This window comes from Triturus cristatus, chromosome 2_2 (genome assembly GCF_964204655.1).
Source record: "Triturus cristatus chromosome 2_2, aTriCri1.1, whole genome shotgun sequence".
NCBI lineage: Eukaryota > Metazoa > Chordata > Amphibia > Caudata > Salamandridae > Triturus > Triturus cristatus.
The window spans coordinates 1,199,533,846-1,199,550,355 of NC_140582.1; the positions used below are offsets into that span (position 1 = coordinate 1,199,533,846).

Below are 16,510 nucleotides of genomic sequence, written 5' to 3' on the forward strand. Positions count from 1 at the left end.
GGGATATATCATCCCAAAACGCCCTCGCAAAATAAGGGATCACAAAATTTGCGATTCCCTATTTTCGAATGCATTTAAGGAATCCCAAATTGCGATTCCTTAAATGCAATCTAGGAAGCACCCAAGTTGTGCGATTTTGGCTTAAGGAATCGCAAATTACCACCAACTTCAGGTTGGTGATAATTTGCGATTTCTTTGTAAAATGCATTTTTCAAAGTGCCATGTGGCGCACATACATGCCCTTAGGGCATGTATGTGTGCCACATGTGCACACATACATATTTCAGGGGTGCAACAGGCTGTCCTTTTGACACCCTGGCACACTTGAAATTACATTCTCAATTTGCGATTCTCTAATTGTAAATCGCAAATTGTGAATGTCTTCCCATTCATTCCTATGTGCCTCTAGTCCCGTAGGAATGAATGGGAAGGAATTCCTCATTTGCGAATCTCAATTTGCGATTCACAAATAAGGAATATGTTGGATTCGCAAAATGTTTAGCAAATCCTACATGCATTGCATTTTGCGATTCTCTAATTGCGATTTGCTAAAAATCGCAATTTGAGAATCGCAAAAAGCGTTTTGGATACATATGCCTCTTGGTGAGAAACACCACTGCAGGGACTGGGCCATGAAGTGGCCTCTCGCCATCTCCAATAAATGCAAAACTGCCCCAACACTGGAGAGATTCAACACCACTGTGGAAAAACTCCTTGTCAACAATCTCTGTGAGGTGTCCAATGGGCACCTGAACCTCTAGAGATGGTATTTATCATGGAAATGAGTGTGTACTTCTTTAAGTCCTGTCTCACCTCCATGCCACTTTCCTTCCACAAGCTTCTCCCCTACACCTTGAAGCTAGACTTCTTTTTCAGGTGTGCGCTGCTCACAATATTGAAATAAATAGAAATAGAGACATTCAAAGCACGCTGAGACCAGGACTCCTGTCCACTCAAGCCCTGGGTCAGATTGGGAAGATGGGGGGAGTGGAGAAAGCTGCCCCTCGATGTCCTTGGCACTGCCGTGACCTGGGAACCTAAGAGCGCTCCAGTCAAGTCTGACCCCCAAAGTCTTCTCTTTCACGGTGGAGTGAGGCGCGGCTAGCTAAAGTGACCAGTGGAAGGTAACACGCCGCCTCTTCTGCTCCTAGGGCTGGGATGTCAGGTGTGGCTCGGTTCATGCACAGGGGGTTCTGGTTCCTTCCGTGTAACACGGGAGGCCTGGAATAGTCCGAGTAGTCACACTCGTGGGAGTGCGATAGCTAGCAGTTGTGAGGTTACTACCATTGGCACCATGGCAGGGGCAATGTGTGGTGCCAGCTGCAGTGGCCTCCTGACGAGGGCCCTGGCACTTATGTATTTACAAATTAAGCACTGGGATGCGGTACAACGAGCTGAAAGCAAGAGGCTGGCCAGATGAGGGTTGTCTCTGCAGAGACAGTACCAGCACTTTTCATGAGCAGACAGCTACTCTGGATAGAGATACCAGGTCTTCTCTATTCCAATTAAAGCACTGGTTTTACCCTAGAAAACCATCGCCCTCACCTTGAATGGGGGTCAGAGCATTGAGAGTTGTGTAGAGGATCACACGGTGCACTGCCCGGGAGCAGGGGCTAGTTCACATGTAAATGAAGATCCACCTACCAAGGGACCAGATATTCTGGTAAGTTCGCATCCGCACCAGGAGTGACTTACCGTCGAAGACTCAGCGCCACTCCGAGGCTGTGTCACAAACGGGCGACTTTTTAAGACACAGCGTGAGGGGGGTTGCATTGATAATCTGCGTTTTCAAGGTGCAAGCTCAGATCACAAGCAGAGGAGAACTGTACATGGAGACATTTTGTAGGATGAGGGTGCTACAACGTCACGTACGATAGGCAGGGAGTGAACCGCTGGACCTGGGCTAGAGGTGTGTGCAGTTCCATACAAATAAACGATGAGGTACTACTTTCTGAACTGCACGAGTGAAGGTGCACGCCTGAGGCATGGATGTTTGTTAATCCAGATCCCTGGTGTGTAAAAGAAGATGGCTAAACTCCTGGTTTCCACTCTTTCCTCTTTTTGGTTTGAAGCTCGGCAATATCTTGGCTCCTTGCATGACACTGCGGTACAAAAGGGGGTGGTGATGGACGGAGCATCAGAACCAATCAAACACTCACACCCAGTCAACAGATCTGGGTTTGATCCATCACCGTTCTTTAGCCCACTCTGCCACCCCAGTTCAGACATGGCCATATGCAAATCAGTCTGACCCTGTGCCTCATGGGAACAGTCCAGCCCGAACTGCCAAGCCATGCCTTCCCTGGACCGGAAACAAGCATCCTAGGACCGGTTTCTGGCATTTCAGCCGTCTTCAGCCAGGCTTGCTTGAATCCAGTGGCAAAGTGAGCAAGGGACTCGCGTCTGAGCATACCCTGCCAACTTATGGCAAACAAAGCGGTACAAAAGGGGGTGGTGATGGACGGAGCATCAGAACCAATCAAACACTCACACCCAGTCAACAGATCTGGGTTTAATCCATCACAGTTCTTTAGCCCACTCTGCCACCCCAGTTCAGACATGGCCATATGCAAATCAGTCTTGACCCTGTGCCTCATTGGAACAGTCCAGCCCGAACTGCCAAACCATGCCTTCCCTGGACCGGAAACAGGCTTCCTAGGACCGGTTTCTGGCATTTCAGCCGTCCATCACCACCCCCTTTTGTACCTCCTTGCATGACACTGGCTGCCTGAGGTTGTTGGTGTTTCGGTTGGCATCTGATTTACAGGTGCTGCATCAGGTTTTGAATGTGATGGTGAAGTGTGCATTGACGGTTCAGGTGATGCTGCCATAATCTTTCCTGAGCCTGCCGGTGGCACCTAGGAAGCCACTGAAGGAAGCTAGATAGGAGACGGGGGTGGCTGTGAGACAGACCGGCTTTATCCCATCCAGGTGAGAGAACCATGGCTTGGACTGTTGTTCTGAGTTCTGCTTAGGAAGGTAGACTTTACCTTTCTGCAGCAGTAAGAGCTGGTACCAGGCACTCTCAGTTCTCTGAGGTTTTGTGCAGTTTCTGTATTGGGGTGGGGGTTGGGTCTCCAGTGATGAACTCTGTTTTGGCTGCCGGTGGCTTTAGAAATGAGCTATACATACCCTCCTGTATGCAGAAGAGCCACTGCTGACCAGGTCGATATTACACTTTGATAACTGCTGAACAGGTCGATATTACACTTTCATAACTGCTGACCAGGTCGATATTACACTTTGATAACTGCTGACCAGGTCGATAATTCACTTTGATAACTGCTGAACAGGTCGATATTGCACTTTGATAACTGCTGAACAGGTCGATATTACACTTTGATAACTGCTGAACAGGTCAATAATTCACGTTGATAACTGCTGAACAGGTCGATATTGCACTTTGATAACTGCTGAACAGGTCGATATTACACTTTGATAACTGCTGAACAGGTCGATATTACACTTTGATAACTGCTGAACAGGTCAATAATTCACTTTGATAACTGCTGAACAGGTCGATATTGCACTTTGATAACTGCTGAACAGGTCGATATTGCACTTTGATAACTGCTGAACAGGTCGATATTACACTTTGATAACTGCTGACCAGGTCGATATTACACTTTGATAACTGCTGACCAGGTCGATATTACACTTTGATAACTGCTGACCAGGTCGATATTGCACTTTGATAACTGCTGAACAGGTCGATATTACACTTTGATAACTGCTGAACAGGTCAATAATTCACTTTGATAACTGCTGAACAGGTCGATATTGCACTTTGATAACTGCTGAACAGGTCGATATTACACTTTGATAACTGCTGAACAGGTCGATATTACACTTTGATAACTGCTGAACAGGTCAATAATTCACTTTGATAACTGCTGAACAGGTCGATATTGCACTTTGATAACTGCTGAACAGGTCGATATTGCACTTTGATAACTGCTGAACAGGTCGATATTACACTTTGATAACTGCTGACCAGGTCGATATTACACTTTGATAACTGCTGAACAGGTCGATATTACACTTTGATAACTGTTGAACAGGTCGATATTACACTTTGATAACTGCTGACCAAGTCGATATTACACTTTGATAACCGTTTGTTTTCCTTTTTACTGCAGCCAGCTCCTCTCGCCAAATTTTACCGAAACACATTACACCCAAGAAGGTGGAAGCGTGACGGTGGCTCCAAATCACACAGTGAGTATGAGGCATACACAGGGGACTGCAGGTAGAGACTACTACGCAGCCCGCGCAGTTTGCAGAGATATTGTTATAAAATAACAAAAGCTCAATTTGTAATTGTAATTGTATTTATATATAGCTTACTACCCCTGACAAGGTGTTGAAGAGCTTTTCGGCGAGTAGCGCGCTACTCCAGAACCCGAAGGGTTAGTGGTGGATTAGTAGAGGGAAGTAAACATTGTTAATTGGAGCGTTGGACGTGTGACTCTGTTAGTTGGATTGAATAGGTCAAAGGATGGATAGAGGAGGGAAGAGTCGAGAAGGTATTATTTGGGAGATCATAGTATTAAAATGAGGTTTGGGATGAGTCAAAGGATGGATAGAGGAGGGAAGAGTCGAGAAGGTATTATTTGGGAGATCTTAGTAGTAAAATGAGGTTTGGGATGAGTCAAAGGATGCATAGAGGAGGGAAGAGTCGAGAAGGTATTATTTGGGAGATCATAGTATTAAAATGAGGTATGGGGTGAGTCAAAGGATGCATAGAGGAGGGAAGAGTCGAGAAGGTATTATTTGGGAGATCATAGTATTAAAATGAGGCTTGGGATGAGTCAAAGGATGGATCGAGGAGGGAAGAGTCGAGAAGGTATTATTTGAGAGATCATAGTATTAAAATGAGGCTTGGGATGAGTCAAAGGATGGATAGAGGAGGGAAGAGTCGAGAAGGTATTATTTGGGAGATCATAGTATTAAAATGAGGTTTGGGATGAGTCAAAGGATGGATAGAGGAGGGAAGAGTCAAGAAGGTATTATTTGGGAGATCATAGTATTAAAATGAGGCCTGGGATGAGTCAAAGGATGGATAGAGGAGGAGAGTCGAGAAGGTATTATTTGGGAGATCATAGTATTAAAATGAGGCCTGGGATGAGTCAAAGGATGGATAGAGGAGGGAAGAGTCGAGAAGGTATTATTCGGGCGATCATAGTATTAAAATGAGGCTTGGGATGAGTCAAAGGACGGATAGAGGAGGGAAGAGTCGAGAAGGTATTATTTGGGAGATCATAGTATTAAAATGAGGCTTGGGATGAGTCAAAGGATGGATCGAGGAGGGAAGAGTCGAGAAGGTATTATTTGAGAGATCATAGTATTAAAATGAGGCTTGGGATGAGTCAAAGGATGGATAGAGGAGGGAAGAGTCGAGGGTATTATTTGGGTGATCATAGTATTAAAATGAGGTTTGGGATGAGTCAAAGGATGGATAGAGGAGGGAAGAGTCGAGAAGGTATTATTTAGGAGATCATAGTATTAAAATGAGGCCTGGGATGAGTCAAAGGATGGATAGAGGAGGAGAGTCGAGAAGGTATTATTTGGGAGATCATAGTATTAAAATGAGGCTTGAGATGAGTCAAAGGATGGATCGAGGAGGGAAGAGTCGAGAAGGTGTTATTTGGGAGATCATAGTATTAAAATGAGGCTTGGGATGAGTCAAAGGATGGGTCGAGGAGGGAAGAGTCGAGAAGGTATTATTTGGGAAATCATAGTATTAAAATGAGGCTTGGGATGAGTCAAAGAATGCATAGAGGAGGGAAGAGTCGAGAAGGTATTATTTGGGAGATCATAGTATTAAAATGAGGTTTGGGATGAGTCAAAGGATGCATAGAGGAGGGAAGAGTCGAGAAGGTATTATTTGGGAGATCATAGTATTAAAATGGGGTTTGGGATGAGTCAAAGGATGGATAGAGGAGGGAAGAGTCGAGAAGGTATTATTTGGGAGATCATAGTATTAAAATGAGGTTTGGGATGAGTCAAAGAATGCATAGAGGAGGGAAGAGTCGAGAAGGTATTATTTGGGAGATTATTGTTTTTAAAACGAGGCTTGGGATGAGTCAAAGGATGCATAGAGGAGGGAAGAGTCGAGAAGGTATTATTTGGGAGATCATAGTAGTAAAATGAGGTTTGGGATGAGTCAAAGGATGCATAGAGGAGGGAAGAGTCGAGAAGGTATTATTTGGGAGATCATAGTATTCAAATGAGGTTTGGGATGAGTCAAACGATGGATAGAGGAGGGAAGAGTCTAGAAGGTATTATTTGGGAGTTCGTAGTATTAAAATGAGGTTTGGGATGAGTCAAAGAATGCATAGAGGGGGGAAGAGTCTAGAAGGTATTATTTGGGAGATCATAGTATTAAAATGAGGCTTGGGATGAGTCAAAGGATGCATAGAGGAGGGAAGAGTCGAGAAGGTATTATTTGGGAGATCATAGTATTAAAATGAGGTTTGGGATCAGTCAAACGATGGATAGAGGAGGGAAGAGTCTAGAAGATATTATTTGGGAGATCGTAGTATTAAAATGAGGCTTGGCATGAGTCAAAGGATGGATAGAGGAGGGAAGACTTGAGAAGGTATTATTTGGGAGATCATAGTATTAAAATGAGGCTTGGGATGAGTCAAAGGATGGATCGAGGAGGGAAGAGTCGAGAAGGTATTATTTGGGAGATCATAGTATTAAAATGAGGTTTGGGATGAGTCAAAGGATGGATCGAGGAGGGAAGAGTCGAGAAGGTATTATTTGGGAGATCATAGTATTAAAGTGAGGTTTGGGATGTGTCAAAGAATGCATAGAGGAGGGAAGAGTCGAGAAGGTATTATTTGGGAGATCATAGTATTAAAGTGAGGTTTGGGATGAGTCAAAGGATGGATAGAGGAGGGAAGAGTCTAGAAGGTATTATTTGGGAGATCATAGTATTAAAATGAGGCTTGGGATGAGTCAAAGGATGGATAGAGGAGGGAAGATTCTAGAAGGTATTATTTCGGAGATCATAGTTTTAAAATTAGGTTTGGGATGAGTCAAAGAATGCATAGAGGAGGGAAGAGTCGAGAGGTATTATTTGGGAGATCATAGTATTAAAATGAGGTTTGGGATGAGTCAAAGGATGGATCGAGGAGGGAAGAGTCGAGAAGGTATTATTTGGGAGATCATAGTATTAAAATGAGGTTTGGGATGAGTCAAAGAATGCATAGAGGAGGGAAGAGTCGAGAAGGTATTATTTGGGAGATCATAGTATTAAAATGAGGCTTGGGATGAGTCAAAGGATGGATCGAGGAGGGAAGAGTTGAGAAAGTATTATTTGGGAAATCATAGTATTAAAATGAGGCTTGGGATGAGTCAAAGAATGCATAGAGGAGGGAAGAGTCGAGAAAGTATTATTTGGGAGATCATAGTATTAAAATGAGGTTTGGGATGAGTCAAAGGATGGATAGAGGAGGGAAGAGTCGAGAAGGTACTATTTGGGAGATCATAGTATTAAAATGAGGTTTGGGATGGGTCAAAGAATGCATAGAGGAGGGAAGAGTCGAGAAGGTATTATTTGGGAGATTATTGTTTTAAACGAGGCTTGGGATAAGTCAAAGGATGCATAGAGGAGGGAAGAGTCGAGAAGGTATTATTTGGGAGATCATAGTAGTAAAATGAGGTTTGGGATGAGTCAAAGGATGCATAGAGGAGGGAAGAGTCGAGAAGGTATTATTTGGGAGATCATAGTATTAAAATGAGGTTTGGGATGAGTCAAACGATGGATAGAGGAGGGAAGAGTCTAGAAGGTATTATTTGGGAGATCGTAGTATTAAAATGAGGTTTGGGATGAGTCAAAGAATGCATAGAGGGGGGAAGAGTCTAGAAGGTATTATTTGGGAGATCATAGTATTAAAATGAGGCTTGGCATGAGTCAAAGGATGGATAGAGGAGGGAAGACTTGAGAAGGTATTATTTGGGAGATCATAGTATTAAAATGAGGTTTGGGATCAGTCAAACGATGGATAGAGGAGGGAAGAGTCTAGAAGGTATTATTTGGGAGATCGTAGTATTAAAATGAGGCTTGGCATGAGTCAAAGGATGGATAGAGGAGGGAAGACTTGAGAAGGTATTATTTGGGAGATCATAGTATTAAAATGAGGTTTGGGATGAGTCAAACGATGGATAGAGGAGGGAAGAGTCTAGAAGGTATTATTTGGGAGATCGTAGTATTAAAATGAGGTTTGGGATGAGTCAAAGAATGCATAGAGGGGGGAAGAGTCTAGAAGGTATTATTTGGGAGATCATAGTATTAAAATGAGGCTTGGGATGAGTCAAAGGATGCATAGAGGAGGGAAGAGTCGAGAAGGTATTATTTGGGAGATCATAGTATTAAAATGAGGTTTGGGATCAGTCAAACGATGGATAGAGGAGGGAAGAGTCTAGAAGGTATTATTTGGGAGATCGTAGTATTAAAATGAGGCTTGGCATGAGTCAAAGGATGGATAGAGGAGGGAAGACTTGAGAAGGTATTATTTGGGAGATCATAGTATTAAAATGAGGCTTGGGATGAGTCAAAGGATGGATCGAGGAGGGAAGAGTCGAGAAGGTATTATTTGGGAGATCATAGTATTAAAATGAGGTTTGGGATGAGTCAAAGGATGGATCGAGGAGGGAAGAGTCGAGAAGGTATTATTTGGGAGATCATAGTATTAAAGTGAGGTTTGGGATGTGTCAAAGAATGCATAGAGGAGGGAAGAGTCGAGAAGGTATTATTTGGGAGATCATAGTATTAAAGTGAGGTTTGGGATGAGTCAAAGGATGGATAGAGGAGGGAAGAGTCTAGAAGGTATTATTTGGGAGATCATAGTATTAAAATGAGGCTTGGGATGAGTCAAAGGATGGATAGAGGAGGGAAGATTCTAGAAGGTATTATTTCGGAGATCATAGTTTTAAAATTAGGTTTGGGATGAGTCAAAGAATGCATAGAGGAGGGAAGAGTCGAGAGGTATTATTTGGGAGATCATAGTATTAAAATGAGGTTTGGGATGAGTCAAAGGATGGATCGAGGAGGGAAGAGTCGAGAAGGTATTATTTGGGAGATCATAGTATTAAAATGAGGTTTGGGATGAGTCAAAGAATGCATAGAGGAGGGAAGAGTCGAGAAGGTATTATTTGGGAGATCATAGTATTAAAATGAGGCTTGGGATGAGTCAAAGGATGGATCGAGGAGGGAAGAGTTGAGAAAGTATTATTTGGGAAATCATAGTATTAAAATGAGGCTTGGGATGAGTCAAAGAATGCATAGAGGAGGGAAGAGTCGAGAAGGTATTATTTGGGAGATCATAGTATTAAAATGAGGTTTGGGATGAGTCAAAGGATGGATAGAGGAGGGAAGAGTCGAGAAGGTACTATTTGGGAGATCATAGTATTAAAATGAGGTTTGGGATGGGTCAAAGAATGCATAGAGGAGGGAAGAGTCGAGAAGGTATTATTTGGGAGATTATTGTTTTAAACGAGGCTTGGGATAAGTCAAAGGATGCATAGAGGAGGGAAGAGTCGAGAAGGTATTATTTGGGAGATCATAGTAGTAAAATGAGGTTTGGGATGAGTCAAAGGATGCATAAAGGAGGGAAGAGTCGAGAAGGTATTATTTGGGAGATCATAGTATTAAAATGAGGTTTGGGATGAGTCAAACGATGGATAGAGGAGGGAAGAGTCTAGAAGGTATTATTTGGGAGATCGTAGTATTAAAATGAGGTTTGGGATGAGTCAAAGAATGCATAGAGGGGGGAAGAGTCTAGAAGGTATTATTTGGGAGATCATAGTATTAAAATGAGGCTTGGGATGAGTCAAAGGATGGATCGAGGAGGGAAGAGTCGAGAAGGTATTATTTGGGAGATCATAGTATTAAAATGAGGCTTGGGATGAGTCAAAGGATGGATCGAGGAGGGAAGAGTCGAGAAGGTATTATTTGGGAGATCATAGTATTAAAATGAGGCTTGGGATGAGTCAAAGGATGGATAGAGGAGGGAAGAGTCGAGAAGGTATTATTTGGGAGATCATAGTATTAAAATGAGGCTTGGGATGAGTCAAAGGATGGATAGAGGAGGGAAAAGTCGAGAAGGTATTATTTGGGAGATCATGGTATTAAAATTAGGTTTGGGATGAGTCAAAGGATGCATAAAGGAGAGAAGAGTCTATAAGGTATTATTTGGAGATCATAGTATTAAAATGAGGCTTGGGATGAGTCAAAGGATGGATCGAGGAGGGAAGAGTCGAAAAGGTATTATTTGGGAGATCATAGTATTAAAATGAGGCTTGGGATGAGTCAAAGGATGGATCGAGGAGGAAAGAGTCGAGAAGGTATTATTTGGGAGATCATAGTAGTAAAATGAGGCTTGGGATGAGTCAAAGGATGCATAGAGGAGGGAAGAGTCGAGAATGTATTATTTGGGAGATCATAGTATTAAAATGAGGTTTGGGATGAGTCAAAGAATGCATAGAGGACGGAAGAGTCTAGAAGGTATTATTTGGGAGATCAAAGTATTAAAATGAGGTATGGGGTGAGTCAAAGGATGGATCGAGGAGGGAAGAGTCGAGAAGGTATTATTTGGGAGATCATAGTATTAAAATGAGGCTTGAGATGAGTCAAAGGATGGATCGAGGAGGGAAGAGTCGAGAAGGTGTTATTTGGGAGATCATAGTATTAAAATGAGGCTTGGGATGAGTCAAAGGATGGATCGAGGAGGGTAGAGTCGAGAAGGTATTATTTGGGAGATCATAGTATTAAAATGAGGCTTGGGATGAGTCAAAGAATGGATCGAGGAGGGAAGAGTCGAGAAGGTATTATTTGGGAGATCATAGTATTAAAATGAGGTTTGGGATGAGTCAAAGAATGCATAGAGGACGGAAGAGTCTAGAAGGTATTATTTGGGAGATCAAAGTATTAAAATGAGGTATGGGGTGAGTCAAAGGATGGATCGAGGAGGGAAGAGTCGAGAAGGTATTATTTGGGAGATCATAGTATTAAAATGAGGCTTGAGATGAGTCAAAGGATGGATCGAGGAGGGAAGAGTCGAGAAGGTGTTATTTGGGAGATCATAGTATTAAAATGAGGCTTGGGATGAGTCAAAGGATGGATCGAGGAGGGTAGAGTCGAGAAGGTATTATTTGGGAGATCATAGTATTAAAATGAGGCTTGGGATGAGTCAAAGAATGGATCGAGGAGGGAAGAGTCGAGAAGGTATTATTTGGGAGATCATAGTAGTAAAATGAGGCTTGGGATGAGTCAAAGTATGCATAGAGGAGGGAAGAGTCGAGAAGGTATTATTTGGGAGATCATAGTAGTAAAATGAGGCTTGGGATGAGTCAAAGTATGCATAGAGGAGGGAAGAGTCGAGAAGGTATTATTTGAGAGATCATAGTATTAAAATGAGGCTTGGGATGAGTCAAAGGATGGATAGAGGAGGGAAGAGTCGAGGGTATTATTTGGGTGATCATAGTATTAAAATGAGGTTTGGGATGAGTCAAAGGATGGATAGAGGAGGGAAGAGTCGAGAAGGTATTATTTAGGAGATCATAGTATTAAAATGAGGCCTGGGATGAGTCAAAGGATGGATAGAGGAGGAGAGTCGAGAAGGTATTATTTGGGAGATCATAGTATTAAAATGAGGCTTGAGATGAGTCAAAGGATGGATCGAGGAGGGAAGAGTCGAGAAGGTGTTATTTGGGAGATCATAGTATTAAAATGAGGCTTGGGATGAGTCAAAGGATGGGTCGAGGAGGGAAGAGTCGAGAAGGTATTATTTGGGAAATCATAGTATTAAAATGAGGCTTGGGATGAGTCAAAGAATGCATAGAGGAGGGAAGAGTCGAGAAGGTATTATTTGGGAGATCATAGTATTAAAATGAGGTTTGGGATGAGTCAAAGGATGCATAGAGGAGGGAAGAGTCGAGAAGGTATTATTTGGGAGATCATAGTATTAAAATGGGGTTTGGGATGAGTCAAAGGATGGATAGAGGAGGGAAGAGTCGAGAAGGTATTATTTGGGAGATCATAGTATTAAAATGAGGTTTGGGATGAGTCAAAGAATGCATAGAGGAGGGAAGAGTCGAGAAGGTATTATTTGGGAGATTATTGTTTTTAAAACGAGGCTTGGGATGAGTCAAAGGATGCATAGAGGAGGGAAGAGTCGAGAAGGTATTATTTGGGAGATCATAGTAGTAAAATGAGGTTTGGGATGAGTCAAAGGATGCATAGAGGAGGGAAGAGTCGAGAAGGTATTATTTGGGAGATCATAGTATTCAAATGAGGTTTGGGATGAGTCAAACGATGGATAGAGGAGGGAAGAGTCTAGAAGGTATTATTTGGGAGTTCGTAGTATTAAAATGAGGTTTGGGATGAGTCAAAGAATGCATAGAGGGGGGAAGAGTCTAGAAGGTATTATTTGGGAGATCATAGTATTAAAATGAGGCTTGGGATGAGTCAAAGGATGCATAGAGGAGGGAAGAGTCGAGAAGGTATTATTTGGGAGATCATAGTATTAAAATGAGGTTTGGGATCAGTCAAACGATGGATAGAGGAGGGAAGAGTCTAGAAGATATTATTTGGGAGATCGTAGTATTAAAATGAGGCTTGGCATGAGTCAAAGGATGGATAGAGGAGGGAAGACTTGAGAAGGTATTATTTGGGAGATCATAGTATTAAAATGAGGCTTGGGATGAGTCAAAGGATGGATCGAGGAGGGAAGAGTCGAGAAGGTATTATTTGGGAGATCATAGTATTAAAATGAGGTTTGGGATGAGTCAAAGGATGGATCGAGGAGGGAAGAGTCGAGAAGGTATTATTTGGGAGATCATAGTATTAAAGTGAGGTTTGGGATGTGTCAAAGAATGCATAGAGGAGGGAAGAGTCGAGAAGGTATTATTTGGGAGATCATAGTATTAAAGTGAGGTTTGGGATGAGTCAAAGGATGGATAGAGGAGGGAAGAGTCTAGAAGGTATTATTTGGGAGATCATAGTATTAAAATGAGGCTTGGGATGAGTCAAAGGATGGATAGAGGAGGGAAGATTCTAGAAGGTATTATTTCGGAGATCATAGTTTTAAAATTAGGTTTGGGATGAGTCAAAGAATGCATAGAGCAGGGAAGAGTCGAGAGGTATTATTTGGGAGATCATAGTATTAAAATGAGGTTTGGGATGAGTCAAAGGATGGATCGAGGAGGGAAGAGTCGAGAAGGTATTATTTGGGAGATCATAGTATTAAAATGAGGTTTGGGATGAGTCAAAGAATGCATAGAGGAGGGAAGAGTCGAGAAGGTATTATTTGGGAGATCATAGTATTAAAATGAGGCTTGGGATGAGTCAAAGGATGGATCGAGGAGGGAAGAGTTGAGAAAGTATTATTTGGGAAATCATAGTATTAAAATGAGGCTTGGGATGAGTCAAAGAATGCATAGAGGAGGGAAGAGTCGAGAAAGTATTATTTGGGAGATCATAGTATTAAAATGAGGTTTGGGATGAGTCAAAGGATGGATAGAGGAGGGAAGAGTCGAGAAGGTACTATTTGGGAGATCATAGTATTAAAATGAGGTTTGGGATGGGTCAAAGAATGCATAGAGGAGGGAAGAGTCGAGAAGGTATTATTTGGGAGATTATTGTTTTAAACGAGGCTTGGGATAAGTCAAAGGATGCATAGAGGAGGGAAGAGTCGAGAAGGTATTATTTGGGAGATCATAGTAGTAAAATGAGGTTTGGGATGAGTCAAAGGATGCATAGAGGAGGGAAGAGTCGAGAAGGTATTATTTGGGAGATCATAGTATTAAAATGAGGTTTGGGATGAGTCAAACGATGGATAGAGGAGGGAAGAGTCTAGAAGGTATTATTTGGGAGATCGTAGTATTAAAATGAGGTTTGGGATGAGTCAAAGAATGCATAGAGGGGGGAAGAGTCTAGAAGGTATTATTTGGGAGATCATAGTATTAAAATGAGGCTTGGCATGAGTCAAAGGATGGATAGAGGAGGGAAGACTTGAGAAGGTATTATTTGGGAGATCATAGTATTAAAATGAGGTTTGGGATCAGTCAAACGATGGATAGAGGAGGGAAGAGTCTAGAAGGTATTATTTGGGAGATCGTAGTATTAAAATGAGGCTTGGCATGAGTCAAAGGATGGATAGAGGAGGGAAGACTTGAGAAGGTATTATTTGGGAGATCATAGTATTAAAATGAGGTTTGGGATGAGTCAAACGATGGATAGAGGAGGGAAGAGTCTAGAAGGTATTATTTGGGAGATCGTAGTATTAAAATGAGGTTTGGGATGAGTCAAAGAATGCATAGAGGGGGGAAGAGTCTAGAAGGTATTATTTGGGAGATCATAGTATTAAAATGAGGCTTGGGATGAGTCAAAGGATGCATAGAGGAGGGAAGAGTCGAGAAGGTATTATTTGGGAGATCATAGTATTAAAATGAGGTTTGGGATCAGTCAAACGATGGATAGAGGAGGGAAGAGTCTAGAAGGTATTATTTGGGAGATCGTAGTATTAAAATGAGGCTTGGCATGAGTCAAAGGATGGATAGAGGAGGGAAGACTTGAGAAGGTATTATTTGGGAGATCATAGTATTAAAATGAGGCTTGGGATGAGTCAAAGGATGGATCGAGGAGGGAAGAGTCGAGAAGGTATTATTTGGGAGATCATAGTATTAAAATGAGGTTTGGGATGAGTCAAAGGATGGATCGAGGAGGGAAGAGTCGAGAAGGTATTATTTGGGAGATCATAGTATTAAAGTGAGGTTTGGGATGTGTCAAAGAATGCATAGAGGAGGGAAGAGTCGAGAAGGTATTATTTGGGAGATCATAGTATTAAAGTGAGGTTTGGGATGAGTCAAAGGATGGATAGAGGAGGGAAGAGTCTAGAAGGTATTATTTGGGAGATCATAGTATTAAAATGAGGCTTGGGATGAGTCAAAGGATGGATAGAGGAGGGAAGATTCTAGAAGGTATTATTTCGGAGATCATAGTTTTAAAATTAGGTTTGGGATGAGTCAAAGAATGCATAGAGGAGGGAAGAGTCGAGAGGTATTATTTGGGAGATCATAGTATTAAAATGAGGTTTGGGATGAGTCAAAGGATGGATCGAGGAGGGAAGAGTCGAGAAGGTATTATTTGGGAGATCATAGTATTAAAATGAGGTTTGGGATGAGTCAAAGAATGCATAGAGGAGGGAAGAGTCGAGAAGGTATTATTTGGGAGATCATAGTATTAAAATGAGGCTTGGGATGAGTCAAAGGATGGATCGAGGAGGGAAGAGTTGAGAAAGTATTATTTGGGAAATCATAGTATTAAAATGAGGCTTGGGATGAGTCAAAGAATGCATAGAGGAGGGAAGAGTCGAGAAGGTATTATTTGGGAGATCATAGTATTAAAATGAGGTTTGGGATGAGTCAAAGGATGGATAGAGGAGGGAAGAGTCGAGAAGGTACTATTTGGGAGATCATAGTATTAAAATGAGGTTTGGGATGGGTCAAAGAATGCATAGAGGAGGGAAGAGTCGAGAAGGTATTATTTGGGAGATTATTGTTTTAAACGAGGCTTGGGATAAGTCAAAGGATGCATAGAGGAGGGAAGAGTCGAGAAGGTATTATTTGGGAGATCATAGTAGTAAAATGAGGTTTGGGATGAGTCAAAGGATGCATAAAGGAGGGAAGAGTCGAGAAGGTATTATTTGGGAGATCATAGTATTAAAATGAGGTTTGGGATGAGTCAAACGATGGATAGAGGAGGGAAGAGTCTAGAAGGTATTATTTGGGAGATCGTAGTATTAAAATGAGGTTTGGGATGAGTCAAAGAATGCATAGAGGGGGGAAGAGTCTAGAAGGTATTATTTGGGAGATCATAGTATTAAAATGAGGCTTGGGATGAGTCAAAGGATGGATCGAGGAGGGAAGAGTCGAGAAGGTATTATTTGGGAGATCATAGTATTAAAATGAGGCTTGGGATGAGTCAAAGGATGGATCGAGGAGGGAAGAGTCGAGAAGGTATTATTTGGGAGATCATAGTATTAAAATGAGGCTTGGGATGAGTCAAAGGATGGATAGAGGAGGGAAGAGTCGAGAAGGTATTATTTGGGAGATCATAGTATTAAAATGAGGCTTGGGATGAGTCAAAGGATGGATAGAGGAGGGAAAAGTCGAGAAGGTATTATTTGGGAGATCATGGTATTAAAATTAGGTTTGGGATGAGTCAAAGGATGCATAAAGGAGAGAAGAGTCTATAAGGTATTATTTGGAGATCATAGTATTAAAATGAGGCTTGGGATGAGTCAAAGGATGGATCGAGGAGGGAAGAGTCGAAAAGGTATTATTTGGGAGATCATAGTATTAAAATGAGGCTTGGGATGAGTCAAAGGATGGATCGAGGAGGAAAGAGTCGAGAAGGTATTATTTGGGAGATCATAGTAGTAAAATGAGGCTTGGGATGAGTCAAAGGATGCATAGAGGAGGGAAGAGTCGAGAATGT

At 42.1% G+C, this 16,510-nt stretch overlaps 1 protein-coding gene across 2 annotated transcripts in view; it reads left to right on the forward strand.

The window, feature by feature from the left end:
• The window catches only part of LOC146863385 (disintegrin and metalloproteinase domain-containing protein 33-like), a 460,898-nt gene that overhangs the window by 287,311 nt on the left and 157,077 nt on the right, over positions 1 to 16,510 (forward strand). For both annotated transcript variants that reach the window (XM_085642820.1, XM_085642819.1), the window contains exon 4: positions 4,140 to 4,218. In XM_085642820.1, coding sequence (XP_085498946.1) covers positions 4,140 to 4,218 — 79 coding nt within the window. The remainder of the gene's footprint in view (positions 1 to 4,139; positions 4,219 to 16,510) is intronic.